Source organism: Ictidomys tridecemlineatus, chromosome 6 (assembly GCF_052094955.1).
Source record: "Ictidomys tridecemlineatus isolate mIctTri1 chromosome 6, mIctTri1.hap1, whole genome shotgun sequence".
Taxonomy (NCBI): Eukaryota; Metazoa; Chordata; class Mammalia; order Rodentia; family Sciuridae; genus Ictidomys; species Ictidomys tridecemlineatus.
The window spans coordinates 5,025,321-5,053,237 of record NC_135482.1 but is presented as its reverse complement, the minus strand read 5'-3'; the positions used below and the strand labels follow the sequence as shown (position 1 = coordinate 5,053,237).

At 54.6% G+C, this 27,917-nt stretch overlaps 2 protein-coding genes across 3 annotated transcripts; one reads left to right on the top strand and one right to left on the bottom strand.

Annotated features, from left to right (window-relative positions):
- Positions 1–321: 321 nt before the first annotated feature.
- Mcat (malonyl-CoA-acyl carrier protein transacylase) lies at positions 322–11,575 on the bottom strand. 2 transcript variants are annotated; one of them, XM_005338598.3, is made up of 4 exons: positions 11,091–11,572; positions 9,843–9,930; positions 5,968–6,185; positions 322–3,264 (listed from the first exon to the last, which is right to left on the bottom strand). In XM_005338598.3, the coding sequence occupies exons 1-4, from the start codon at positions 11,508–11,510 to the stop codon at positions 2,815–2,817; spliced, it is 1,176 nt and encodes a 391-aa protein (XP_005338655.2). In that variant the 5' UTR covers positions 11,511–11,572; the 3' UTR covers positions 322–2,814. The 2 variants fall into 2 exon arrangements, with proteins under 2 accessions (XP_005338655.2, XP_077908731.1); XM_078052605.1 differs by lacking the exon at positions 5,968–6,185 and having other exon boundaries at positions 2,946–3,264; positions 11,091–11,575.
- Positions 11,576–19,878: 8,303 nt separating this feature from the next.
- Positions 19,879–27,845, top strand: Tspo (translocator protein). The gene is made up of 4 exons (XM_078052604.1): positions 19,879–20,036; positions 24,974–25,178; positions 26,577–26,715; positions 27,441–27,845. The coding sequence occupies exons 2-4, from the start codon at positions 24,997–24,999 to the stop codon at positions 27,627–27,629; spliced, it is 510 nt and encodes a 169-aa protein (XP_077908730.1). The 5' UTR covers positions 19,879–20,036; positions 24,974–24,996; the 3' UTR covers positions 27,630–27,845.
- Positions 27,846–27,917: the final 72 nt, after the last annotated feature.

The following is a 27,917-nucleotide window of genomic DNA, read 5'->3' as shown; positions in this document are numbered from 1 at the left end:
TCTCTTTAAAAGAAAAAAAAAAGTTTACCCCAATACACATTGAACTAAAAATTATAGGAGAAACAACAGAAAACAATACCTGATCCCTCTTGAAGGGAGATGAGGATTACAACCTGCAATACAGAACTGCTTAAAGATGGCCTCCGTGAATCCAGCATGTCCCTTTATAATACCCCGATGTTTTTTAAATATATATTTTTTAGTTGTAGATTGATACAGTAACTTTATTTTATTTGTTTCTATTTTTATGTGGTGCCATGTTGCAGTAACTCACTTGCAGGTCAGCAGGGGAAAAGAAAGAAGAAGCAGAGCAAGCAAAGCAGCAGCAGAAAAAAAAAGTCCTTTATTGTGTACAAGCAATATTTTTATAGTATTGTGAACAAAGAAGGCAGCCTTCCAACATCAATGAATCAGGTCTTTCAGCTAATTAAACATAGCAGGCAGAAGTTTTACTTTCTAATCAGAAGTGACCCGCTTCTCATGGCTAATCTATTCTCGGCCCGGAGTATGTTGAGCTCTGCTCTTTGTTAGGAACAGATAATAAAATTTTTCTCAGCGCCCTCTTAGCCCACTTGGCAGAACATCCCGTTTGCAGGCATGTCCGCTGTTACCTTATCTAAACCTTGAAGGAGCCTCTCCTTTGCGAGCAGGCCATCCCAAGGACAGCAGCCACCTCGTTTTCAAGCATGTCCGCTGTTACCTATCTATACCTTGACAGAATATCCCGTTTGCAGGCAGACTCCATCAAGGATAGTAATAGTAGCGCAGTCACATCTGATTCTCTACAGTGCCAGGGATGGAACCCAGTGTCTCACACATGCTAGGCGACCAGTTCTACCACTGAGCAACAATTGTGGCCCCAATACCCTGATTTTACCAGGAAGAAAACCTGATGGATCTTACAGATTAGTCCAAAAATTTGAGGACAATAAATCAGATTATTCAAGACAGACATCCCATAGTCCCTAATTCCTACTGTGGCCTGGGCATGGCAAAGGAGGTAGAAGTTGACTTAGGACAGGGTCTTACACAGCGTCTCCCACAGACCATTCCAGGACAGGGACCTGGCTGAGCCTCTGACACAGGCATGTGGCTGCAGCCTCTCCTCACCAACGCAGCTGTGACCCTGGGCTGGCACCTTGGTGCTCATGCCAGGCAGTGCACCCACCAGAGGGCAAGAGGCAGTGCCCAGGAGGCTGCCTGCGAGGCCTGCCCCCTTCACAGGCCAGCTGCCGCCTGCACATCTGGCTTCAGGCTGCTTCCACCCATCCCTGGCTGCAGCAGGGCCCAGCAGTCTTCACTGTCCCCAAGCCTTGGGACACTGCAAGAATCGGGACTGGCACATTCCCTCCACACTTGACCCACCTCACACACAGCCCAGCCCTGTGTGGAGGCGGGTCTTGGTGGACAATGGCTCAGAAAACCCACTGGTCACCTAGTGCCTCTTGACTCCTGAAGCCCTCCACACAGCAGAGCCCTGAGCAGGCCCTGGGCCAGCCAAGGTGGTGGAACAGACCTGGCCCTGGGGACAGCCACTGGGCCTGCTGGGGTGCAGGCTGTCTGGGGACAGTGGAGGGACTTCCCTCAGACCAAGGAGGCTTGAGGGGCCCATCATGTGCCCACAGAGGGTTAAGGTGACTCTGGGCTCCCTGGGGGAATACAGGCAGCGCCACCGCACTCAGCCAGACCCCGACTTCAAACAAAAGGGAGGAAATAAAAAGTCCTTTCTAAAGGGCTCCATGCCCTGGATGACACTCAGGAGGCTGTGGTGAGAACTGAGTTTTGGGGGGAGCTCCGCAGTGGTCCTCAGCCAGGGCTGCAGGGAAACCTGGGGGGCATCCTGAGGTCACAATGCCTGGAAGCACTGCTTAGGCGTGGAGTGGCCTGGAGCCAGGACAGAGGGGTACTGGCCCATACATGGACGGTTTCTGCCCAGAGGCCAACAGGGTCCTGGGCAGAAACACTATAGAATTGAAAATGAGAAGCCCCCATCCAGGGTGTGACTTGTGCCTAAGAAACAGTCGTGTTTTAAGACAATCAGGGGCTTCATTCCCACTGAGATGTCCCCCTGTCACTGAGAGATGGAAACACCAGGTGCAGAGCTCAGAGTGGCTGGTATTTAATGTCAGCTTGCACAGCTGGACCTCAGAGAGTCTTGCTTGGCTCCTGGGGCCACAGGCAGTGACCAGTGTGACCATGGATGGCCCTTCATAAAGAGGTTGGGGCTCGCTGGGGGGTCAGGGCCCAGCCGTCCCCCCTGCCTCAGCACACCACAGTGCCCAGCTTGCTCAGGGAGCTCTGCCAGGGCAGAGGCCACCTGCTCTCTGGCACACGGCAGGACTTAACATGTGCTCCCTGGCTATAGGAATGCGGCTGAGTGAGGGGTGGACAGTGTGGCTGCCAAGGTCACTTAGATCCTGAGCCTGTTAGATTCAGGGACAAAGGAGCCAGGAGTTGGGCCCCAGGTGACTGGCAGGCTGCAGGGCAGTGCAGGGCCCCTCTGGCTCTGGCCTGGCTGAGGCCATGCTGGTGTGTCCTCAGCATCCACAGGGCAGGGCACCAGCTCCATGGGGCAAACCCTGCCTGTCTGAAGGGGTGGCAGGCGTCCAGCTCTGCAGGTACCCAGTGCCCAGGTGGCCTTGGTCTTCTCGAGGCGGAGGAGTGGCTGCGTCATGGAAAGAAGCCCTCCCTCTCAGTGCTTCTCACGTGGCCCTGGGCACGGGCCCCCCTTCCCTCTCCATCCCGGGGCAGCCGGCGGCCGGGAGGGCAGGCCCAGCTCCCCGGCTCTGCCCAGGGTCTCGAGCCCCTCAGCAGTCACCGGGGGGACTCGCTGGGGTCCAGGTCCGCGACTGGGTCCTCGCTGGCCCGCAGCACGTCCACGTGGCTGTAGCCCTTCCAGGCCTTCAGGTTACAGCTCCTCAGGATGCTCCCCAGCTGCTGGCCAGGGCCCACTTCCCACGTGCTGGGGAACTCGGTGCCCCTCCTCCTCTCGTAGATGGCGTGCATGGTCTGCTCCCACTTCACCGGGGACACCACCTGCTGCCCCAGCAGCTGCCGGATGTGCGTGGGGTGGAGGTACCTGCTCCCACTGACGTTAGAGTAGACGGCCACCAGCGGCTTCCTGATGGCCACTGTCTTTAAAACCTGTGCCAGGGGCTGCACAGCAGGCTCCATGAGGCGGGTGTGGAAGCCGCCGCTCACAGGCAGCATCTTGGTGCGTCTGAAGTGGTACCTGGAGGAATTCTTCTGGAGAAACCGCAGAGCCTGAGGGGGGAAAAGAGGCTCAGCCAGGCAGGTCTGGGGAAGGACCCCAGGGGCAGAGGTGTGGTCCTGGCTGGGACCAAGGTCCTGGCCTGGGCTCAGCAGTGCGTTTCTCCATGTGCACACAGGGTTAGTCCCGTGAGCCCTTGTGTGAGAACCTAATTCACATCTTTAGTCCCGGGTGAACGGGCTGGTGTGTGCCGTGTCCCAGAGATCCTGCTTTACAGAGCTGACCATTCCTATGCCCCTAGTGAGAAAGTGACCACAGAACGTCTGAAAAGTTGCCAATGTGGAAATGTGGGTCTGTCCCCGTCTCAGTGCTGACCACTCTGGTGGTTCAGGCAGTGACTTCATATCTTTGAACCTCTTCCCTCTCGTCCCTTTCGCCCACTCTATAAGGCTGCCCAGGAGACTCCTCAAATGTGCTGCCTAAGAGCGTCTCCCAGGTGCGTTCATTCTCCATTAGAATTCTCCCCTCTCCTCAGTGTTACCAGCTTCTTGTTCCTCCATAATCTTCAAGACCAGAATAAAGAGGCAAAATCCAAGCCCCCTTTCAGGAAACTCATGAAATAGGCAGCTCAGCTGAGAAGCCCTGCAGCTATCAGTAGGTTGTGATCTGCAAAAGCCTTTAAAACAGTAAACATTCCTAAGAAGCCCTGGCCTCAGGGCACAACGAGCCAAGCCACAGTGGGGCTGCTAAAGGAGGTCTGTGCAGGACAACTGCTCCTGACTCCACTCCCAGCCTGCTCAGAGGCAGGGCACGGGCAACAAGAGGTGCTCCCTAGTGCACTTGAGGTAGGACTGAAATTGGTCCCATGTAGATACATGATCACAGGCACTTTTACTTTATTTGTGCTTCAGTTTTCTCATTTGTAAAATGGGGATGACAATAGTTATCTCCAGGGCTATGAGAACTCTACTTAGCATAAAATTGCTATATAAGCGTTATAAATTTTCATCATCCACCATGTCCACTGGAAAGTCATTATAATAACAGGACAGCTATCTCTTCCCTAAAAGGGTAGGAGGGATTACCACTTTGGTTTGTTAACTCATCTCTGTTTGCATCCTCTAGCTCCACAGGGAAATCGTTCACTGCCCATCCAAGCATGACTGTGGGACGTACATTGACCAGTGAAGCCCACACCACACTTTCCTTGTCTTTAGTCTATCAGGTTCCACAGAGGGTGACCCAGCAGTCTGAACTCTGGGGTGAAAATGGTCAGCGGAGCCCAGCAGGACAGGCAAGTACCACGAGAGGGCACTACGTAGCATGCTGTGGCCACCAAGAGGTTTGGGTTGCTGGCTCCTATAGCACAACTGGGAATGATCTGTCCTGGGACTTCAAGTTTATTATCATCCTCAGTCCATCTGACGACGTGCCCCAGGAGCTTTGAGTCTTCTGACCAGGGGCCTCCAGAACCCTGTAGCCGTCCACCATGCCTACGCTGTCTTTATGACCTGCATCTATGTGGACAGCCACTCAGGGCACCTCCGTGGCATCTGTGGTCTCCAAGCACATTCCAGGTCAGGTTTCTGAACCTGCTCAAGGTTGCTAAGCCAACTCAAGCCCCGGGTTAGGGCCACAGGAGTCAAAGTCTCAATCAAAAGGCTCAGCAGGCTACTCTATGGATGCCCCCTGGCCCAGGCATTGGCCTAGCAGACTCAAGGAGTTTTCTCAATATCAATTGGTGGACAGGGGCCTCTTGCTCAGGTGCCCTCTCTTCCCTGAGTTCTTTGCACTTCCTTGGGTACCGAACAAATCTGGGACTTCCAGGAGTCCTTACCTACAGTAGATGGGATGTGGCAGGAACACTGTGGAAGAGATTCCTGCCTGACCAGGGGCCTCTCCTGGACACTTCGGGGCTACTCCCCAATTAACTGACCTGCCCATCAAGTCAGAAGAGTCATAAGAGGCCCTGTGGGCTTTGGCTGATTTAGAGGGACATCTGAGGACATGGGCCTAGAGCAAGCCCTTAGAAGGGACCATCTGGGCATGATCAGGTGGAGGACACTAATTCCACAGAGAGAAAGACTTGGGTTCAAATTCTGCCTCTAGCCAGGAGCTGTAGTGTACGCCTCTAATCCTAGCCACTGGGGAGTCTGAGGCAGGGGGACTACAAGATTGACGTCAGCCTGGGCAACTCATCAAGACCCTGTCTCAAAAAACCATCTGCCTCTGTCATCTCCAAGCACTTGCAACCACCTGTCCTTGCAGGTCTTTAGCAGCAGGAACTCTGACTAATCAGTCCCAGTGCCCCCAGTGCTTGTTAAACAGCAGATGCTTGATTAGTGACGTCTGGGGAAGCAGCAAATGAAAGGAAAGAGGGAAGGAAATTCACCTGTGGGCAAAACCAGACCCCCTACCGAAAAGCAGGGTGAGGCAGAGCAATCCAACAGACAGCAGCTCTTCCTCAAAGGAAGCAACCAGGTCAGAAGCGTCCAGAGAGGCCCTGAGGATTGCCTGATCCAGTCCCTTGAGCTTACATGCGGGCTGGGCTATTTCTTCAGGACCCCCTCTACTGGGGTGCAGTGGGCTGTATCCTAGCCTCCTGACCCCTGCCTCTGCAGCACTCTCTACCACACAGTCCCCTCACCACGCTTGCCCGGGCACCCACTCCAGCATGGGGGCCTCACAGGTACACAGCGACTCCTGCCTGCCCTGCTGGACTGGGCCCTATGAAGGTGGTTCCCATCAACACCAACCTCTAGTTGTCCTGAAATCACCCTGCAATCAGGAAAGAGATAGCTGGCCACCTCACACACAGGACTCTCTATGCCCAATGACTTGCAGTGCTTCTGGGCTTCCAAACAGGCAAAGTTGAACTTGGACCGAGGCTGGCCGAGGACAGATAACATCCCACTGGGAACAGCTTCTGAAGCTTCCTGCATGGCCTCAGCTCGAACCTTCACTGCATACAGACCTACCCAGAAAGAGATGCATTTGGAAAAATCAAAACATACAATAAAGGAGGGAGGCCCAGACAGATGTTGACACTGATGTTTATTACAGCCCAGAGGCCGCAGTTCTACCTGTTTGTGTCTGAATGCAGAGGGATTACTTCTGCTGTCCAAAGCAAGGAGTCCTCCTTGGCACTACGGGGCAGCTTGAGGAGCCTCCTACCTGGAAACCTGGGTGGTGGAGGACAGGGATTCTCAACCAGGGTGATTCTACCTCAGGCAGGGTGGGAGACACTTTCTGCTTGTCACAGCTTGGGGAGTCTACTGACACGTGACAGGTACAGGCCAGGAGAGACCATCCTACCAGGTGAAGGACAGGGCCCCTCAAACAAGGAATTGTCTGGTCCCTGATGTCAACATCTCAGCCATGTTGAGGAGCCCAGTAAGGACAGAAAGCAAATGGTAGCTGCACTGCCCAGAACCTCTGACTGGTTGAAATTTCTGGTTAGTAAGATGAGGACCAAAACACCCCATCTGCCTGGGTTGTTGTGAAGACTAGGAATTTCTATTATTGTTTAAGAGAAATCATATTGAAAAAAACAAAACAATTAAGAACCAACAGATACATGGGCTGCTGTACAAGCACAAACAAGTAAATGAATTTCAATAAAACATGAATAAAAATGTTGAGAGAACAGGGCTCTGCCCCCACAGTCAGGGCCAGTGACTGTGATGTGAGAATGGCTGTGACTACAGTCACCCCTGCAGGTCCTGGCTCTACTTCCTGGGCAGGGAAGGGCAGACCACGTCTAAAAGAGATGAAAGAACCCACCCAAGCTTGCCGGGCAACAGAGGTCCCCAAGGTCAAGTCCACAAGCTTTCTCTGTGACATGCCTCATGTACTCAGCGCTTAAGATACGTGTATGGGGTTTAGTCCTTCATCCCAGAAATTGTGCAGCACATATATTACTAAGAGCCTGTGGTAGAGCTGGACATGGTAGCATACGCCTGTCATCCCAGCAACTCTGGAGGCTGAGGCAGGAAGATTGCAAGTTCCAGGCCAGCCTCAGCAACTTAGCAAGACTGTCTGAAAAAAATTTTTAAAAAGGGGTCTGAGGATATGAGGATATAGCTAGTGTGCCCCTAGCTTCGATTCCAGTGACAACAAAGGAGCCCATAAGAGAAAGCAGAGAAAGAACATTAGGGAGGTGGGGGAGCTGTGTAACTAACTCTCCATGCTGGCTCGAGAGCAACAGCCAAGCAAATGTCAAATGAAAAACTCAACCCAAAATCGTGACTATATTGTAATTCTACAAATTGCATATATATATAAAATTAACTCTACAGGTATTAGTTTTACTAGGATATGGAAATATGAAACTCTCCCCTTTTCATTTCCTGAATAGTGCTATAACACTTTGTTTAAATAGCGGAGGTGAGCCAGCCGAGTGGGCACAGATGATAATCCAACTAAAGGAGGAAGATCACAGGTCCAAGCCTAGCCTGGGTAATTTAGCAAGACCCTGTCTCAAAATAAAGGACAAAAAGGGCTACGGTAGAGTACCCTGGGTTCAATCCCCAGTATGGGGGTGGGGGATCCCACCACACTCCATTCCCCTTTCTTCCTCTCTCCACCCCTGGTCACCTGTAATCTGCTGTCTCTATGGATTGAAATCATGCAGTCTGGACATTTCTTTTTTTCTAGTTTTGATTTTTGCAGTGCTGGGGATGGAACCCAGAGCCTTACACCTCCCAGACAGGTGCTCTTCCCCTGAGTCCCTTCCCTAGCTCCTGGATGTTTCTTATAAAAGGCACCATCCCCTAGGTCTGATTCTCTCACCTAGGATGTTTCTAAGGTTCAGCCATGCTGCAGCACATACCAGGACTCTATTCCTTTTTATTTAAAAAAAAAATTGGTGTGTGGGGGGGTACTAGGGGTTAAACCCAGGGGCACTTAATCACTGAGCCACATCCACAGTCCAGTCCTTTTTATTTTTAATTTAAGACAGGGTCTCGCTAAGTTGCTGAGGCTGGCCTTGAACTTGGGATACTCCTGCCTCAGCCTCCCAAGCTGCTGGGATTATAAGCAAGCACCACCACATCCAGCTCTTTATTCCTTTTTTTTTTTTTTTTTTAATATTTATTTTTTAGTTTTCGGGGGACACAATATCTTTGTTTGTATGTGGTGCTGAGGATCGAACCCAGAACTGCGCGCATGCCAGGCGAGCGTGCTACCGCTTGAGCCACATCCCCAGCCCTCTTTATTCCTTTTTATGACTGAAAAATATTCTCCCATCTGGTGAATCAATTTGTTTATCCACATTCATCTGATCAACCTACCTTTTGGCTATTGTAAATAATGCTGCTATAAAAATCTGTGTACAAGTTTTTCTGTGTGGACATGTTCTAATTTCTTAGGTGTGTATCTATGAGCAGAATTGTTGGGTCACATGTTTGTCAAAACTGTTTTCCACAGTAGTTGAACTATTTTATATTTCTTTTTTTTTTTTTTTTAAAGAGAGAGTGAGAGAGAGAGGGGGACAGAGAGAGAGAGAATTGTAACATTTATTTATTTTTTCTTAGTTCTCGAAGGACACAACATCTTCATTTGTATGTGGTGCTGAGGATCGAACCCGGAACGCACACACGCTAGGCGAGCGCGCTACCGCTTGAGCCACATCCCCAGCTCCTATTTTATATTTCTACCAGCTATGTATGAGGGTTCCTATTTTTCTACATTGTTCTCAATGCTTATTTTCTTTCCCCCTCCTCCTCTTCTTTTTTTTTTTTTTATCTAAAGCTGTCCTAGTGGGTATAAAATACTCTTTCTCTTCTTGTGGTACTGGGGATGGAATCTATGTCTTCACAAATGCTAGACAAGTGCTCTACCACGGAACTACATCTCCAGTCCTTTCGTTTTTATTATTTGAGACAGGGTCTTGATAATTTGCTAAGGCTGGCCTTGAACTTGCCATTCTCCTATCTAGCCTCCCAGGTCACTGGGATTATAGGTATGCACCATCATACCTGGGTATGAAGTACTATTTCATTGTGGTACTGATCTGTATTTCCGTGATATTTAGTGATGTTGAATATCTTTTTGTGGTTTTTTTTGTTTTTTTTTTTTGTTTTTTGTGCCATTTGTGTGTCTTCTCTAAAGAAATGTCAAGTCTTTTCCCTATTTGGTCATAAGCAAAAATCTCTCTATCATGGGGTCTCACTATGTTGCCTGGGCCTGTTTCAAAATCCTGGGCTCATGGGATCCTCCTGCCTCAGTCTTCCAAGTCGTTGAGATCACAGGCTGGCTACCATGTCCAGCAAGGATCTGATATTAATATATTCCATTTATTCAATGAAGATCTACTGAGCATCTACCAGGAGTGACAGGCATGGGCATGTGTGAATGGTCTACAAAGGTACAAGGTAGGGGGGAAAGACAGAAGAGCATGCAGATTTCATGAGATTACAAAACAGAAAGGAAATCCCTACTGAGTCCTTCAGGCTTCAAAGGGAATCGTGGTGAAATAGGGTCCTTGAGATCCAATGTCACCCCATTCCTGGGTTCCCTTCCCTATCACTCCTGAATAAGTTCAGTATCATTTGTGACAGTGTCCCTTATCCTAGTGAGTCCAGCAATATCATCTCCCCACACATGCAAAGCTAAGCCCCTGTCTGTGTACCTTCAGAAAATTCCATAGCTCCAGCAAACACTAGGGCTGCAAATTCTCCCACACTAAATCCAGCAGCAGCAATACAATTTTCAATAACCTGCAGTGAGAGATGCAAAAAACGAGGTCAAATTCTCTGGGAGAGCTTAGTTCCAGGGCTCTGCACCTGAGGGATGAGAGTATTTAGCATCATCATAAGCCAAGTTCTGCTGGCGTGGTGCTCTACCTAGAAGACGGTCAACAGGTGGCCCTGACATTCATTGTGTCCAGCCTTTTACTGATGAGGAAATTTCCTGGTAAGGCAGGCTAAAGCCTAGTCATGTCTGGTAACACACAGCCCAACCCAAGGCTCTGGATTCTCTTGTTCTAGCCTGAAGCAGCCTCCCAGGCCATAAGGTATGTAAAAGTTAAGTGCAGAAGTTAAAGGCATGAATTTGGAGTCACAGAGACTGGATTTCTTAGCTTGGGAGAGCTCCCCTATCTCTCGAGCCCCCTCTGTGAAATGAGGGCAAGAAAGACCTTCCTCATGTCACTGCCAAGGGAATTTCGTGAAGATATTGTCAATAAAGAGCTCAGCACAGAGCTGGACCTCAGTAAGCACTGAGTAAATGTTATTATCAAGACTCAAGAGGCCAACTTAACTAATCTATTTATATCCCTGAGTCTCCTTTCCTCATCCATAACAACAGTATTTACTTCACAAGGTAGCTGTAAAACTGAAAGACCCTCAAGTATTAGTTTAACATCTACTGTCTTGATACTATTCAATATTAACAGCCATTAACTTCACTTTCAAGTGAAGCCACCTCAAAATGTCATCTTCTCAATGATCCTTCATTTAAGGATGAAGCTTAATCCTTTTAAAATCATTTAATAGAGGCTGGGGGTGTAGCTGTGTGGTTCAACACTTGCCCATCATTCCTAAGGCCCTGGATTCCACCACCAGGGCAATGACACGAATCATTCAATAATTAATTCAACAGTTAGGACCAACTTCGGCTCCCAACTCCATTCCCTGCTCTATATTTCCTTTTATAACTGATATCTTTGACATGCTACGTAATTGACAGGGCGCTCTTTCTATGGACCGCCTCCCCTTGGGTAGGGATTCTCCTTTTGAGCACCGCGCCAACCGCTACAGCAGCGCAAGGCACCTACGAGAACTCGGAACTCGATAAGAGCCTGCCCAGCATCAGCTATGGAGGCACCCGGCCTGGAAGGCGGGAGCCCGGGCGCAGACCCCCTTCCCTCGAGCCTCACCGCGGGTTGCAGGTGATGGAGCTTCTCGACAGCGGCCAGCGAAGCCACGAAGACAGCGGGCTGGCAGTGCACCGTGCGGTCCAGGTCCTCCTGCGGCCCGTGCAGGCTCAGCTCCAGCAGGTCGTAGCCCAGCACGCGCTGCGCGGCGTCGTAGAGCTCGCGGACGCGCGGGTAGCCGAGCAGACCGCGGCCCATGCCCACCACTTGGCTGCCCTGGCCCGGGAAGAGCAGCACCGAGCACTGGCCGGGCGCTCGCCGCGCCGCCGCCGCCGAGGGCTGCTCCTCCGCGGTCGTCGCGCCTCGTAGCAGCTCTGCCACGTCCACCGCGCTCGGCGGAGGTATTGGGAAGTTAGAGACGCCGCGGCGGCAGCAGACACTGCAGCCCCAGGCCCAAGCGGCCCGCGCGACCCGGGCGCGCATGGTGACACACCTGCTCAGCGCCTGTTACCGTGGCGACTGAGGCCCCAGTGCAGCTGCGCAGCGCCGCGTGGTCCTTCGCGCTTTTCCTGCCGTGCTCCCCCTGGCACCCGGGGGCGGAAGAGAAAGGTTCCGCAGTTACTGTTTCCGCCGCCGCTGGGGACTGTGCGGCTGGAAGACCGGAACCTAACCGGTGTGTTTCCTTCAACCTCTTACAGCCAAGAATAGTTCATAGCACCACACCGCAGCGAACCCTCAACACATACTTATGGACTAAATAATGCAAAGCAATGTAATATTTCCTTCCACCTAGAATGTAAAGAGCACTTGAAAGTCTTCCACATTTCTTCTTGCACACGATTCTGCCAAGGCTAAGCAAGATACCAGCTCTCTTTTACGTTTCCTGCAAACCACACACGACTCCCAGCACGTGACACGCACTCGATAAACCCTCCGCTGTTCAACAAAGCCCTGGATGTTTTCCAGCCTTATTGAATTCCTCGCAGCAAGCAGCCGAGGCCTGGGTGCAATTATTGTCCTCAGTTTACAGAGGAGTAGACAAAGGCTCAAAGGCTGAGTGACAGGTGGGTCTGACAGGAGGATTGAAGTTGGGGTTATCCAGCTCTGAGAGCTGTTGGAGTCCAAGTCTGGCCTTACCTCTCGCCACCCTCCCCCTGCGTTCTGCACTCGCTTCCTGACCTCCTCCTGTAGAGAACCCAGTGCGCAGGCGCCACTTCAAGGTGAGAAGTCCTAGGTAGAATCGTGTCTTAGTTTAGTTCACTCCAGCTGCTGGGGAAGGGGCCCGCATCACAGAAACTTCTCACAATTCTGGAGCCTGGGAAGGCTGGGAAGTCCAAGATCAAGGTCCTTGCAGATCCTATGTCTGGTGAGAAGGCTGTCTTCTCGTATCTTCATCCCATTATGGAGAGCAGAAACCGAGAACTCCCACGTCTCTTCTTAAATAAGGGTATTGATCCCTTTGATCCCTTTCACGAGGCCTCCACCCCTACCTCTAACTATCCTGGCCCTGGGGATTGGGGTTCAACCGATGATGTTTGGACACACATCCCTCAGTCCGCAGAAAACCACATCAGCAAATCTGCTTCACTGAGTTTGTCTGAAGAATCAAATAAGCAAAGACCTAATACTCAGGATGTCCGCGGAAGCCTTGTTTGTTTGTTTTTAAATATTTATTTTTTAGTTGTATTTGGACACAATACCTTTGTTTTATTTTATTTATTTTTGTGTGGTGCTGAGGATCGAACCCAGGGCTTTGCACACGCTAGGTGAGCACTCTACTGCTAAGCCACAACCCCAGCCCTATTTATTTATTTTTAAGGTACTGGGGATTGAACACAGAGGTGCTTTATAGCTGAGTACATGCTCAGTACTTTTTTTGGACAGGGTTTCACTAAATTGCCAAGGCTGGCCTCAAATTCAGGATCCTCTTGCCTCAATTCTCCTACGTCCATGGGACTACAGGCATGTGCAACCATATTCAGCCAGCCTGGTTTTTGACAAGGAAAAAGTGGAGGTGAACTGCATGTCCAACTAGGGGGGTTAATTAAGTGCCATATTGCAAACATATAGAATGCTGTGGTCATAAAAATGTGGAAGAGATCTTCAAGTTGAGACTTGCGCTGAGCACACACTGCCTCCGGAAGCCCATAAATCCCATGAAAGGATTGTTTAACCCCCAAGGACAGGGAGAACAGGAAAAGGGACCCCATCAACAAGATCTCTGAAAGCTGAAAAGCAGATAAACCGGTATTAGCTGACTTGGTGACCTCAGATGGCTAAATCCCTCTTAGCAGCGGGGAAAGCAGAAAACCCACCCTTCGTCATGCAACAGAGTCCTCAAACACTTAGGAACTGGTGGCAGCAGCTGCTTCTAGATCTGAGGGTCAACGAAGGTAAAGCAAAGGGGAATGTTTGAATATTCTTGAAAAAAAATGGTTAGGTCCTTTGATCCCCTTCCTCTTCCTGGCCCCTGGATGAGCCCTTTCCGCGCTGGCAAACATCTGGGCTAGCCTGGAAAAGGTCGAACCAGAGGGGACTGGGCATGCCAGGGACAGCAGTGAAGTGCCCACTCTGCTGAAACAGTCAACCCTGAATGATGATTGGAGAACCCTGCTCCAGTCTCTCCCCCAGTGAGGACCCAGAAACCTGGAGCCAGACCCTGACTCTCTAGGCCAGGAACTTGAGGACACTGTGGAGTCTGACCAGTCCAAAGGAAAGGCCTAGGTATTGGCAATGCAGGGAATTTCCAGACAAATGGCCCATGATGTTCACCTTTTATTGAAGTTAAACTAACAAATATCACCCACGAGATTATTTTGTTCCTTCCTTTGAATCCAGCCAAAGATACCTAAGCATCTGAAAGCCCTCATAATCTGGGGAAAAAAAAGGCAACCCGTAGAATTTGGAAACTATGAAGACAGAAGGATTGCTTTTAAGAAAACTGTGGCTGATATCTCTAGGTAAGAGGAGACCCTGCATCTGTGAAACAGGAACAGGAAACAACATTTTATTTTTACTTTAATTTTTTAAGTGGCCGATGGACACAAGACCTTCATTTTATTTATTTATTTTCTGTGGTGCTGAGGATCAAACCCAGTACCTTGAACATGCGAGGCAAGGGCTCTACCACTGAGCCATAACCCCAGCCCCAGGAAATCACATTTAAAAAAAAAAAAAAAAAAAGAGCATTCACAGAACAACAACAACAACAAAAATCTCTTGAGTGTTGAAAATAAGAGAGAGAGAGCAGGCCCAGCGTGGGGGCACACACCTGTAACCCCTCAACTTGGGAGGTTGATGCAGGAGCATCACAAGTCCCAAGACAGCCTCAGCCCCTTAGTAAGACCCTGTCTCAAAATAAAATAAAAAGGGCTGAGCGTGTAGCTCAGAGTGCCCCTGAGTTCATCCCCAGTACCACAAATAAAATAAAATAACCAGAGAGCGGAATTGAAGAGGCTCCATAGAAGGCCTGAAGAGAAAGTTGAGGATAAAACAAAAAAGCAAACCCTGAAAAATAGGCAAGGAGAGCAAGTCAGAGGAGCAGCCCAGGAAGTTCAGGACCCCGAGTAACAGGATTCAAAAAGAGAAGTGAGAAAACAGAGGAAGGAAATGATCCAATCCTGAAAAACAAAGAAGAGGGGTTTCCAAACTGAAAGGGCCTATTGAATGCTGGCCCAACGGACGGATCAGACCACGCGAGGGAGGAGCCATGTGAACTATCCAAACTCTGGGGCCCAAATCTTAAACTTCCAGGAAGAACCAAGTGGGTTACACACAAAGTCTGCAGCAACAGAACACCACCCCCCCCCCCCCCGGCTCAGCAGCCAGGTGGCCCTAGCACATGGCAAACCCTCAGAGTCCTGGGTGCTCATCTCCCCCACGGGAAGAACGTGAGGTTCACAGTGGTCACCTCCACACACTCTTTATCAAGAACTCCTGGGGGACGGGCTTAACCCAAAGGGGAACCGATAACGAGGATGATCTTGTCCATCTGTTTTCTGTTGCCATAACTGGATACCACAGACTGGGTGCTTTACAAAGAAGAGAGGTTTATTCAGCTTGCAAGTCTCCAGGCTGGAAGGCCCAAGGTCAAGGGGCCACATGTGGTGAGGGCCTTCTTGATGGTGGGGACTCTGCAGAGTCCCAGGGTGGTTCAGGGCTTCACAAGACAAGAGGGGAACATGGAAGAGACAGAGCCAAACTGCCCTTTATAACAGACCCACCTTTGAGATGACCCATCGACCCTGCAATGCACTAGTTCATGAATGGATTAGACCATGAAGACAGTAAACCTACTAATCTCCTAAAGGTCCCAGCTGGTCTCTCCTGTCTCTCTCTGTCTCCCTCTGCCCCGCCCAGAGCTGAGATGGAGACCTGGGTCCTCATGCATGCTAGACAAGCATTCTACCACTGAGCTCCGTCCCCAGCTGTTTTCATTTTATTTTGAGACAGGATCTCACTACATTTCCCAGGCTGGCCTCCAACTTGTGATCCTCCTGCCTCAGCCTCCCAAGAATGGGATTACAGGTGTGCACCACTACACCTTTCTGATTTGTTATATATGACAGCTATAATTCATAGTACACATCTAGAACACAACATTTCATGTCTCTGGTTGTACACAAAGTAGAGTCACATCATTCATTTCTTCATACATGTACTTAGAGTAATGATGCCCATCTCATTCCACCATCTTTTCTACCCGCTTGTCCCCTGGTCCCACCTCTTCATATCTCACAATGGGGATTAATTTTCAGGAATTTTGGTGGGAATGTTCAAACCACAGCAGATATAAAATCCAGGAGATGAGGATCCATTCGGGAGAGAGGACAAGGACATCCAGGGGTCTGGCGCAGGGAGACCCCAAGGTGACGTGTGTCCTGGGCATGTCAGGCTCCTGGGAACAGCATGATTCAGGGATGTGTCCAGAGCTGTCAGTATCAAGGTCCCTGCTGCTGTGCTGCCCATTGAGCAGCAGGATGAGAGGTAAAGGGGCACACCTTGGGAATCCCAGAGACTCCGGTCACTGAGGCAGGACGATGGCGAGTTCAAGGCCAGCCTCAGCAAGTTAGCAAGGCCCTAAGCAACTCAGACCCTGTCTCTAAATATATATATATGGCCTGGGGATGTGGCTCGGTGGTTGAGTGCCCCTGGGTTCAATCCCTGGTACCAAAAAAAAAAAAAAAAAAAAAAAAACGTAGAACTTGTGGTGAGTCTGGCCCAGGTGCCTGTCTGTACTTGGCCTCTCTTCATCACAACCTGATGGCGCCCTGTCCTCCTCACTCTGTGCCCCTGCTGCCTGGATCAGCTGAGGACACACGGTCTACCTGGTCCAGAAGCGTCCAATGTCACTGTTGAACCTTGACGCAAAGAAAAGATCTCTGACTCTGATTTTAAATAAAAATAAAGCAGGCTTGTATTCGTGAACACAAAAGCTGGCCAGTGACTGTCTCTCCCGAAAACCCTGGGCCAGAGACAGCCCCCAGCTCTCCAGGAACAAGGTTTTATAGCACAAAAAGTTGCAAATGGGGGGGGGTATCTTGAGACCTTACAGTAACAGGATTTTGACAAGCATAATGCAAAGACAGTCAGGAGGCTGATGATCCACATGGCTTGATATTTCAAGGTAGGGAGTAAATTTAGATCCCAACATCAGAATTTATGAGGCACCGCTGAGGTTTCAGAGGGTTGTTATGTGGTCAGGGGGAGCCAGGCATGGGTGAGTCAGGGCATGAGCAGGAATCCCAAACAAGTTTAGAAATTGCAGTAATTTATAGTAAAACAGAAACTAACTTTGTGGGGAGAGGCTCCCGATCTTTTTTTTTTTAAGAGAGAGAGAGAGAGTTTTTTAATATTTATTTTTTAAATATTAAAAAGACACAAAATCTTTGTTTGTATGTGGTGCTGAGGATCGAACCCGGGCCGCATGAGCGCGATACCTCTTGAGCCACATCCCCAGCCCCGGCCCCCACTCTTAAGATGGAATTAGGCTGGGTTCATCACACCCTGCTCCTGAGATCCGAATACCGTGCAGTGAGCTCAGGAGCAAGAAGACAAAACAGAGCAGGCCCCTGACCATTTTCTGCTCCATGTCCTTAGACAGTTCTGAGGCCCCCGGGCATCCCAACAAGGATACCCACAGCCCTGTCCTCTGACGCCCCACTGGGGACTCCCGCCAGTGCTCCTGGAGGCTGAGGCCGGTCTGTGCCCTGAGGTTTAACGGAGTCTTACCTTCCCAGGAGACCACCTCCTGGCTCCTCCCCAGCCAGGTGTGTGCTGCTCCTCAGCTGCTCAAAAGCAAGCAGGGGAATGTCCTGAGGTGGCACTAATAAAACCATCAGGAGCCGGGTGCCATGGTGCAGGCTTGTCATCCCAGCGGCTCGGGAGGCTGAGACAGGAGCTTGGCAGGTTCAAAGCCAGCCTTAGCAGAAAGCAAGGTGCTAAGCAACTCAGACCTTCTCTCTAAATAAAATACAAACAGGGCTGGGGATGTGGCTCAGTGGTTGAGTGCCCCTGAGTTCAATCCCTGGTATAAAACAAAACTGTAAGGAGAGGCAAGGGCGTATTCAACCCCCAAATCAGGGCCAAGGTGACCTTTGAGGGGTGGGCGGAATCACTAGTCAGGGCACCTTAGCCTCCTAGGCCACTGGTGATGTCTGTGTAGGAACCAAGGGTGGGGGACACACCCAGCATCCTTATTTTGGGAAGGGGGTGCTGACGGTCGACCCCAGGGCCTTGAAATACAATGCAGGACTCTGGCACCCCCGCCTGGCATTCCTATTGTTATATTTTATAGATATTTCTGTTGAGAACATTTCACAGTAAAAACAAAACAATGTAGACAAATGCTTGTTAATGAAAGAGAGAGAGAGAGATCTAATTTATTGTAAGGGGAAGAAGAGAAGTTACAAAACTATTTCCAGGGGAGGGTCCTCTTGCCGGAAGCTGCACCTGGGCTCCCTCCCGGGGCTTCCGTCCAGGTGCTGGGAAGTGGGTGGCTGTGGTTTTAATTTTTTCTTTTTTTGTACTTTCTAATTCTTTTATAATAAACATGGATTACTTATGTGATAAAGCAGCCATATACATAAATACCAGGAAACACTGTGTTCAGTTTGCACTCAGAGCCGCCCCCACAAAAAAAAACAATGACACTGTAGCTGAGAGTGGGCTGGACTTCCTGGGTACGAACCCTGAGTGCACGCTGTGCGCAAGTGGGCATGTGTCTTCACCTCTCCGAGCATGTGAGCAAGAGTCCTCTGGGAATTTCGAGGGAGTTTTCCATATCTCCTTCCCCATGTAGTGAGCCAGGGGCTGGGTTGGAGTGTGTGACATCCTCTACGGGGCTCAACCCAGAGCCAGCACCCAGGAGGACATGTCTCAAGGTGGGCACAGGCCGAGTGCCTAAGACAGGCTCCTGAGCTCAGCGCTCGGTAGTTACAGGGGAGGAGTCAGAGTTCTGAGGAGCTTCCTGGTGCACACTGGAGCCCCCGCAGGCTTGGGCACGTGGAGACGTCCAGGGGGTGCAAAGGGCGCTCCAGGCAGGGGCGCAGTGTGCGCAAAGGCTCAGGGGTGGGGAGGGCGGGTTGTCAGTTTGGCGCCAGCTGAGCGGACTCTCAAGTGCCAGGTGCTGACTAGATTCCACTACAGGAGGGTGTGGTCACATCACACGAGGCGGAGGGAAGGAGGGGAGCTGGGGCAGCGAGGGCTGTCCCTGCTCCAGGATCAGGTGGGGTCTGCAGGGATGGAGGGCAAGAGTCATGGGAGCCTGCACGCACAGTAGAATGGCCTCAGCACCTGCGTCCACGTCTTTGTCCTTTATGACCCCTGAGTCCAGTGACTGGATCCTAAGACCTGCAGTGGCCTCATCTGTGAAGGGGTGTGAGTGGAATGAGGGGGGGGCCTCCGCGCCCCCCGCCCCTTGGCCCTGGGGTAGAGCAGCTATGTGGGGACAGCAATCCCTGCCTCTCAGGGTGCCCCACTGCACAGAGCCCAGCAGAGTGGGGGTGAGGCTGAAGGAGGGCTGTGCTGCCTCCTCCCCTGGGCCTGAGGGGAGGTGTCTGTCATCCTGCCAAGCCCTCAGTTCCTTACAGGAAGAGGGCGGGGCTGGCAGCCTCTCCAGTAGGAACACAGGGCACTGGGCTGAGGGCCACCATACTTCCTGGGGTACACAAATGTTCCTTTTTTTTTTTTTTTTTTAAGAAGAAAGAGGAGTGAATGTAACCCAGGTTGTACTTGTGCTTATGCTAACAGTCAAAAACTGTGTGTGTGTGTGTGTGTGTGTGTGTGTGTGTGTGTTTAGTGGAAAAAGGGGCCACAAAGAGGAAGATGCCAGGTCCCTGGAAAGTCATGCTGTCCCCATGGCTGGTCCCCAAGGAGGCTCCAGGCTGCTGTGCCTGGGAAGATGTAGCTGGAGCTCTCCTGGGCCCCAGGAAGACCCCCATGAACCACAGTGGCTGGTGCAGGTACCAGGCACTGCAGGGTGGACGCCAGGTCAGGCACAGCGAGTGAGGGTGACCCAGGCAAACAGGAGCCCAGCTCTGCCCTGTGAGAATGGCAGTCTCCCCTCTGCCCTGTGTTGGGGCACGAGGGCCTGGCGCGCTCCTGGTCCTATCACGCCATGCATTTCCGCAATGAGGACATGGGGCCTAGAGAGACAGGCAGCGGCGTCGGGGACCAGGACTGGGGTGCCCAGGGACAACAGCTCTAGGCACTGGGCTGCCCCTGCGGAGATGGGGGCCAGGGCTGAGCTGAGCAAACCGGGGCGAAGCTGGCTTTGTCCTTTATGCCCCCTGAGACGGGTGACTGTTGCCCCATAGAACAGACGGGAACAGCGAGGTTGGCGCGACGCCCAGCGCAGGGACCCGCCCGCGGCGGGGGTTGGCGGAGGCGCAGCGCGGGTGGGCGGGCGACAGGCCAGGCCAAGGCCAAGGCCAGGCGGGACGGGGTGGAGCCAGCAGCCGCCGCCTGGCCGCGCAGCGTCCTTCCGGGAGGAGCCCGCGCCGCCCGCGGGTGAGTGGGGCGGAGGGGCGGCGGGCGGGGGTCCCGGCGCGCGGACCCGGTGGGTGTCCCGCCCGCGCGCTGCGAGGGGAACCGAGGCGGGACTCCAGGGGGCGGGCGCCGGGCAGCGGACGCCGCCTCTCCCGGAGGCCCGAGGGGACTCTCGGCGGAGCAGCAGGACAGGCTGACGGCCGCGAGGGGAGCGGGCAGCCCGAGGTCCGCGGGTCTGGTTCCCGGCGCCGCCTCTGCGCGCCTGTGCCCGCGGCCGGGACTGTAGGGTCACCTGGACCGGGGCCCCTGGGGGCGGTGAGCCGAGGCCCAGCCACCTTTACACTCTGCACACCCCGCTTTCCCATGACTTGGATTTGGGGGTTCTGTTTCCTTTCTTGCACTGAACTTTCGGTCGTGCAAGCCGTGCCTGGGTGCACTCTTTGTTTGAAAAATGGGTCACTCTCCATAAAGTCCCTTTCCCCAGCGCGGACCTCCCCGCGGCCAGCTGGCCGTGGGGCTTCTAGGCCTGTTGCTTGTCACACCGGTTACTTTCATAATGAAAAAGTTCACAAAGAGATTAGCCTTGACTCTAAAAATCGAGTCCCCAGGGGAGCTATGGCTTCAGGGCAGACCAGGCAGGGGAGCTGGGCACATGGCCAGGTTGGGGGGTCAGGGACATTATGATGGGACAGAAAAGGTCCACTCCGTTCTGTTCTGGGTCACTCTCCCATCAGGCCTCAGCACAGGAGGTAGCCCAGGCATTTCACTGATGGGGACACAGAGGCTCAGGAATTGAGACCCAGGAGCTGTCTGGTCTCCGGGCCAGAGGTGAGGCATCACCAGAACAGGAGATCCAGGGTGCCACTCTCAGTTGGGGAGGTTCACATCCCCTACCTAGCCTGCCCAGAAGCTGGGTCATTGGCACTGTGGCCGGAGCTAGTGATGCTATTGGCCCTGAGAACCTCCTGACCCTGTGAAGATGGCTGTGAGATCCTGCAGCCCGAGGGGACATGACACAGGCACTGTGAGTGGCCTTGGGGCCCAGAGCTTGGGCGGAGGGAGGGCCGCATTGGGCTTTGGAGTCACACAGTCCTAGACTATTCTGTGACTTCCTGAGGCTCAGCTTCTGCATCTGGAGAGTGGGACCAGTAGTGAGACCCCCCCGGGGGCCAAGCAGCTGTGAGCCTCAGAGGCAGATGACCCCGCCCTGCGGCTGCTGGGGAGGCCTGTGGGTAGCCAGCGTTGAGCCAGGCCTGGAACTGCCCCTGCCCAGGTCCTGGGTCCTCTGCTTTGCCTGGGGTGCTCCTGGTGAGTGGCCCCAGGTCTCAGGGAGAGTCCAGGGATTCTTGACTGCTGTGGTCTGACTGGGTTTGAACCTGGAGGCCACTTCTTTACTTGTAGGAAGTGGGGCAGGCAGCCCCACAGGGATGCCCAGGGCCCCTCACTCGTCTGGAGTTTCCAGGGTGGTCCTGCTGCCCTGCTCTTCCTTCCCCTGGGCCTCCCAGGAACCCTGGAGTGGGCAGGGCAGAAGATGCCCCCTGACCCAGGAGGCAGCCGAGGCGAGGAGCAGATCCGGTTCCTGCCAGGGGTTTACCTAGCCCTCTCTAGCCCTCCACAGGGCCCCATCCCAGAGCTGATTTCTGGCCAGCCCAGCCCAGCCCAGGGTGACTCAGCCTGGTGGGCACCACCCACCGCTGCCTGTCCCCCCAGGCAGGTGTGAGTCAGGAGCTGGCAGTCCCCAAGAGGCCCCAGGAAACGTCCTGGGGCTGGCTCTGTCCACACGGGGCGCCTGATCTTGGGCAGGGCAAGGGCAGGTCCTCTGATACCCTGGGCCTGTCGAGCATAAACACAGTGTGGCCCTGGTGGGGGCAGCTAGACAGTGGGTGGGAGCCTGGGGCTCATCCCCCCCATCTGTGGACCCCAATGACAGATCCTGTCCTCTGACTGGGGCCTTTGGAAGGCCACCGGCTGCCTGGCCTTGGCTAATTTTCTACATCGGGGTCTTGAGTGGTGGCTCTAAGGTGGGCTGGCAGGGGCATCCATACCAGTCCTGTTTGGGCATTGCCTGGCCCACTGGGTGCTGTGGCAGGGCGACAGGAGGGCCTCTGTCCACAGAACTGCAGGGAGAATGCCGCCACCTGGTTAGGGTGGACAGACCCCTAGTCGGACACAGAGGCCACATGCTGCAGGATCCTGTGGCCATCGAGTGTCCAGGACAGACCATCGCTGGATGCCAGGGGCTCAGGGCAGGGGCAGGGAGTGATGAGGATGTTTGGGAACTTTCTGGGATTATGCCAAAGGCCACTGAATCGTGCACTTTCCTCTGGTTGGTCTTAAATTGGTGAATTTCACCTCAATTTAGAAAAACTAGCCTGCAGGAGCCCGGGAGTCCTCGGGGCAGGAGCACGGAGGCTGGGGGGGTTGGCAGCAGGTGGAGCAGGATGTCCAAGGGTCAGGGCTGACCTGCAGGAGGGGCTGACTCTGTTAACAGAGGGCAGCGTGGGGGCCCTGGGTGATGTGTGACGTCCTATCCAGACTGGGATGCTGCCGCCTTTTCTTTCTTCTTTTTTTTGATATTAGAGATTGAACCCAGGGGTATTTAACCGCTGAGCCACATCCCAGACCCTTTTTATTTTTTATTTTGGGACAGGGTCTTGCTAAATTGCTTAGAGCCTCCTTAAGTTGCTGAGGCTGGCTTTGAACATGTGATGATGGCCCTCCAGGTGCAGAGTTGGACCCCCACTGTGCTTGACACGCCCTCTGTGTCTGACTTTGCCCTTCGTGACTGTGGCCCTTCGTGGGGTACAGAGTGCGGGTCCCCTGTGCTTAGAATGTGCCTCTGCAGGATCCCCTGGTTTTCCTCGGGCTTGGGGCGGGCAGTTAGTGTTGGGGGCAGAAGTGTGCCTACTTCTGAGGGTGGATCAAGGGGTCTTGACGTCCATCTGTCTTAGAGTGGCGACTTTAACCTTTATGGAAGGGACTGTGAGAGGGGGAGGCCCTGAGTGAGGGGCAGAGTGGACATAACCTAGGTGCACCTGGGAAGAGGCACCGGGTCACCACGAGGAGACCTGAGGTCGGGCAGCTCCATTCCTGCCTTGACATCCCTGCCCCGCCCCTCCCCACCTGCTTCCTGTGTCTGAGGCCCGCTGTGTGCCCAGGCTGCCAAGTTCCAGGGGAGTCTGGATGTGCCGAACAGGGCACCTGGTGCCCCTCTGCAGCATGCCGATGACCTCTGACATGGTCTTAATGAATTTGTTAAATTTAAGCAGTGGGTGTCCATGTCATTGTTACTGTTTGCCACAGTTGGGTCCTCCTGCAGCCAGGGTCAGGTTCTGCCTTCTTTGCTGCGTGTCATGTTGAGAACAGTCGTCTCCTCGTCATTCAGGAGGGCCAGGATGTCCCTCCGTGGTGGAGCTCTAGCCTGACATGCTCGAGGCCCTCCCTATCACTGACAAAGACATAAGGTAAAGTCAGTGAAACCAAAGGTCCTCCAGAGCTCGACTTGAGGGTTGACCAGTCTTTGAGTCCCCAGTCGTTGGGCACTGAGGTTGCTTCCCCATTCACTGAGCTCCGGAGCCCTGGTCAGGCACTCCCTCTCCCAGCCACCCTGCCGCCCCTGGCCACCTCGACCTCCTGCCCTCCCTCACCTGCAGCCCACGTGGGCCACCTCCTCCTCCCCACATGCTGCCTGTCCCTCTGGTGCCCCTCTGCAGGAAGGGCTCACTGACCTTCCTGTAGCCTCTCCTTCCTGGCCACAGTCAGTGCTGCCCTTTCTGAGGGCTGAGCTCCTCAACCCCATCCAGACCCCTGACGCCCATCCCCTGCTCCCTGCTGCCTCGCTGGCTCCCAGCTGCAAGCCCTGCCAAGTGCTGGATGCCAGTAGGTCCTCAGCCCAGGGCTGAGCAAGGGGGCACGGCCTGCCAGCACCCCGGGGAGCCTGAAGCCAGCTCCCTCTGCCCGTGCCAAAGGGGGAGGGCTGTGGCCCTCTGGGTGGCAGCATCTGGCCTGAGAGGCCAGGAGAGGGCCAGGGGACCTCCCCAGCCTTGAACCCTCGCCACGCTCAGTCCTGAGTATCAGGGTGGGAGCAGCACCGTGCCCTGGGCAGGCCTTGGTGTGACGCAGGGCGGCCTACTTTATATCTCTTGTACACAAGGAAAGGGGCAGTGGCTTGAGGGTGGGGAGTCATCTGTCTACAGAGCCACTCCCTGGTGCTGCCCACTGGACGGGGCCCACGGTGGCAGTGCCAACGTCCTGTCTACAGAGTGGGACACGGAGGCCCAGAGAGTCAGTGATTTGCTGAGGTCCTAGAGAGGCTGTGGGAAGGGGAGGTGTGGGGGAGCCCGGCCGTCTGCCGGGAGAGGGGTACGATGACTGTGAGGGGCGGGACGGAAGCTCCGCCTCCCGGGGGCCCCTTCCTGATGGAGGGGACCCGGACTGGCTTTGATCAAGGGGGAGAGGAGAGGTCCCTGCCAGCGACCCGAGATCCAGGTTGAGAGGACAGGAGACCCTGAAAGCTGGCCAGTGGCTAAGGGGAGGCCTGGGGGAGAGGGGCCCCGGAGAGCCCCTGGCCAGCTGGGGGCTTCTGGGTGGGAGCATAAGTTCAGGTGGAGACAGGTCCACTCGAGCTGGGTACAGAGGCCCAGGCCTGTAATCTCAGCCATTTAGGAGACTGAGGCAGGAGGATCACCGATTTGAGGCCAGTCTGGGCAACTTAGTGGGGTCCTATGCAGATTAGTATGAGACCCTGTCTCAAAATAGAAATAGAGGAGAAGGGCTGGGAGGTGGCTGGGTGCCGGCCCGCCCTGGCTTCAGTCTTCGGCCCCCCCTCGCCTCTGAACCGCACTGACACCGATGGAGGACGGCGGCGCAGCCGGGACGCCCGAGACCCTGCAGGAGGTCGGCTGACCCGGGCTCCTCGGAGTGGACCGCTCTCACCCCAGCCCTGTGTTCTCTTTCAGAGCTTTCTGGAAGAGCAGCAGCCATGGCTCCACCCTGGGTGCCCGCCGTGGGCTTCACACTGCTGCCCAGCCTGGGGGGCTTTGCTGGCTCCTACTTTGTGCGCGGGGAGGGCCTCCGCTGGCACGCCACCCTGCAGAAGCCCTCGTGGCACCCGCCCCGCTGGGCACTGGCTCCCGTCTGGGGCACCCTCTACTCAGCCATGGGGTAGGTGTGCGGCTGGGGGGCATCTCCCCTTCAGAGGATGGCCCTTCCCCAGCAGGGGAGCAGGGAGGGGGGCCTCAGGCCTGCGGGTGGCACAAGGAGCTTCCCTCTCCTGGGCCCCCTGGGAGGGTGGCCCGCGGCTGGCCCCGCGGACCAGACCCTGCCACCCCTGTCTGGGCCGCTGCAGTGTATAAGGGCCAGCTGGGTCAGGTGGCAGGTGCTTTTCCCTGGTGGCCAACAGCAGCCACGATGGCAGCTCCGTTTGAGCTGCCCGGTGCCAGGCACTATCCAAATTGATTTCTAGAATCCTCCTTTTGACCAGGGACTGCCCAAGAACACAGGCTCGCAGTGGGGATCCCCTCAGGAGCTCCCCCCAGGCCTGAGAGTCCTCTGAAGAGGGAAGAAAGTGGTGGGTGGGGAAGAGTGTCCCCTGGAGGCCCCAGCGGCTCCCTGCTCTTTCTGGAATGTTCCTTGCATCCCAGCTGCGCCCTCCCAGCACAGGATGGGCCTGCAGGCACCAGGTACACCAGGCAGGTAGCAGAGGCCAGGCCAGTGTCGGGGATGCTGATGGGAAGATGACCCTGAATCTGGGTGTCACCAGGATCCTCAAGGCCAGTGGGCCGGGTTCTGAGGACTTCCCGGGTCTCTGCTGTCCTCTGCCCCAACCTGGCTCCAGTTCCTGGGGCTCCCCCAGCCCTTGACCCACCTCCACCTCGGAGATCCAAATGCAGCATGGACCTGGCCCAGCCCCTCAACCCCATGGCTCCCCATGGTCACCTGCTGCGCTGTCCCCCGGTGCCTGAGAGATCCGTCCTCTACCTGAACCTCAGTTTCCTGATGTGGAGTGGGGGGATGACACTGCCACCAAACAGCAATGTCCTGAGGATGAAATGGGCCAGTGCCAGGGAAGTGCTAGGGCAGGGCCTGCAGGTGTGGCATGTGACGGTTGCCCCTGTGGCCCCTGCCACTAGGTTGCCATCTGCCCTCCCTGGGCCCCAGACCCCACCCTGCAGGCACACAGACTAGGCTCACACCTGCCTCAGGGCCTTTGCATGTCCCGTCCCCTCCCCTGCAAAGCCTCATCCTCTAAGGCCTGCCCCAATGGCCCATCCTCTGTGCTGCCCCTGGCTAGCTTAAGAGCTTCCTCTGCACCCACTCAGCTCATGTGCTTCTCCTTCATGGCACGGAAGGTGACAATGCCAAATAATTATTGAGAGTCCCTCGTGCCAGGTTCTGCACTAAGTGTTGACCTGAATCCCCACAGCAATCCTCTGAGGAACAAAGGCCCAGAGAGGTTAAGCAGTTTCCCTGAGGTTACACAGAAGTCAGTGGCAGGGTATGCCCAAGCGATCACCTCATCTGGGAGGTCAGTGAGGTCCTGACCAGAAGCCTCTGTTTTAGGTACGGCTCCTACATGGTCTGGAAAGAGCTGGGGGGCTTCACAGATGAGGCTGTGGTCCCCCTGGGCCTCTACGCTGGGCAGCTGGCCCTGAACTGGGCATGGCCCCCCATCTTCTTTGGTGCCCGACAAATGGGTTGGGTAAGTGTACCTTTGGCCTTCCTTCCTGGTCCCTGGAGATGTCCCTCTGAGCACTTGGGACATCCCCTCCAGACTGGTGGAGTTTGGGGGGCGGGGGGTCTGTGGGCTTAGCTCTTGGAGGACCCCTGCCCTGGGGCCTCCCATGGGCTGAGGCTCCACCCATGAAGAAGGGAGCCCTGCAGGCCCTGTTGAGGGTGGTCAGGTGCCAGCTGGGGCCCGGGCTCGTCCTGGAGGGAAGCCCCCATTAGGCCTGGTGCTTCCCAGTGGCAGCGGCTCTTCCCCCAGTGCTGGGCACGGAGCCAGGCAGGCGCCCGCGCTGGGCCCCCCAGCCCCAGACTGCTCCGAAAGGCTCCTGCTGAGAAGTGAAATCCACCCGGGAAGTCTGGCCCACTCAGGGCCACCTCAGGGACAGCGCTGCACAGGGACAGGGCGTTTGTTGGAGCCTTGCAGAAATGCTGGAGGCCAGGGCAGCCCTCAGTGGAGGCTGGAGGCTCCCAGCCTCCACCCCCCCTTGAACTTTGTGTCCCCTCAGGGTGCTGTCACCTACCCCACCCGGCCCCCCTCAGGGCGGGCCAGGCAGGAATGGTGGGTAGCAGGAGGGGCGTGGCCTGGACAAGGGGTGGGACGGGTCTGAGACAGGCTGACTCCTCCGGCCAGCTTGGAGGGTTTGTTGGGCACACGCTCTGGCTGTGGAGCCTCAGGCCACCCTGTCCCTGTCTTTGCAGGCCCTGGTGGACCTCCTGCTCATCAGCGGGGCGGCGACAGCCACCACCGTGGCCTGGCACCGGGTGAGCCCGCCCGCCGCCCGCCTGCTCTACCCCTACCTGGCCTGGCTGGCCTTCGCAACCACACTCAACTACTGCGTGTGGAGGGACAACCAGGGCCGCCGCGGTGGCGGGCGGCTCCAGGAGTGAGGCGCCAGCCTGCCGAGGACTGCCCCGCTGCCCGTCAGGTGCCCCTGGTGGCGTGGCCACGACATGGGCCTGCTGGTCTGTCCGGGTCTCGGCCTAGGGGTCACCAGTGGCTCTGGGGGTGGTCCAAGCCCAGCCACCTCCGGGGCAGTGTCCTGCGCTTTCCACTGCGCCCTCAGAGCACAGGGCTTGACAAGCCGAGTAAAGTTCTTAACCTTCCACACGGTGGCCTTTGTGGGACCCCTGACTGTGGGGAGGGGATGGGCTGTGATACACAGGATGTCACTGTGG

Bases quoted from the DNA above. Each gene is read 5' to 3' on its own strand.
- Tspo (XM_078052604.1), top strand. From the start codon at position 24,997: ATGGCTCCACCCTGGGTGCCCGCCGTGGGCTTCACACTGCTGCCCAGC. The intron at 25,179-26,576 runs GTAGGTGTGCGG...CCTCTGTTTTAG, and splicing joins ACCCTCTACTCAGCCATGGG to GTACGGCTCCTACATGGTCT. The intron at 26,716-27,440 runs GTAAGTGTACCT...CTGTCTTTGCAG, and splicing joins GTGCCCGACAAATGGGTTGG to GCCCTGGTGGACCTCCTGCT.
- Mcat (XM_005338598.3), bottom strand. From the start codon at position 11,510: ATGCGCGCCCGGGTCGCGCGGGCCGCTTGGGCCTGGGGCTGCAGTGTC. The intron at 9,931-11,090 runs GTGAGGCTCGAG...CTCTCACTGCAG, and splicing joins TCCATCACCTGCAACCCGCG to GTTATTGAAAATTGTATTGC. The intron at 3,265-5,967 runs GTTGGTGTTGAT...TTCCCCCCTCAG, and splicing joins TGATTTCAGGACAACTAGAG to GCTCTGCGGTTTCTCCAGAA.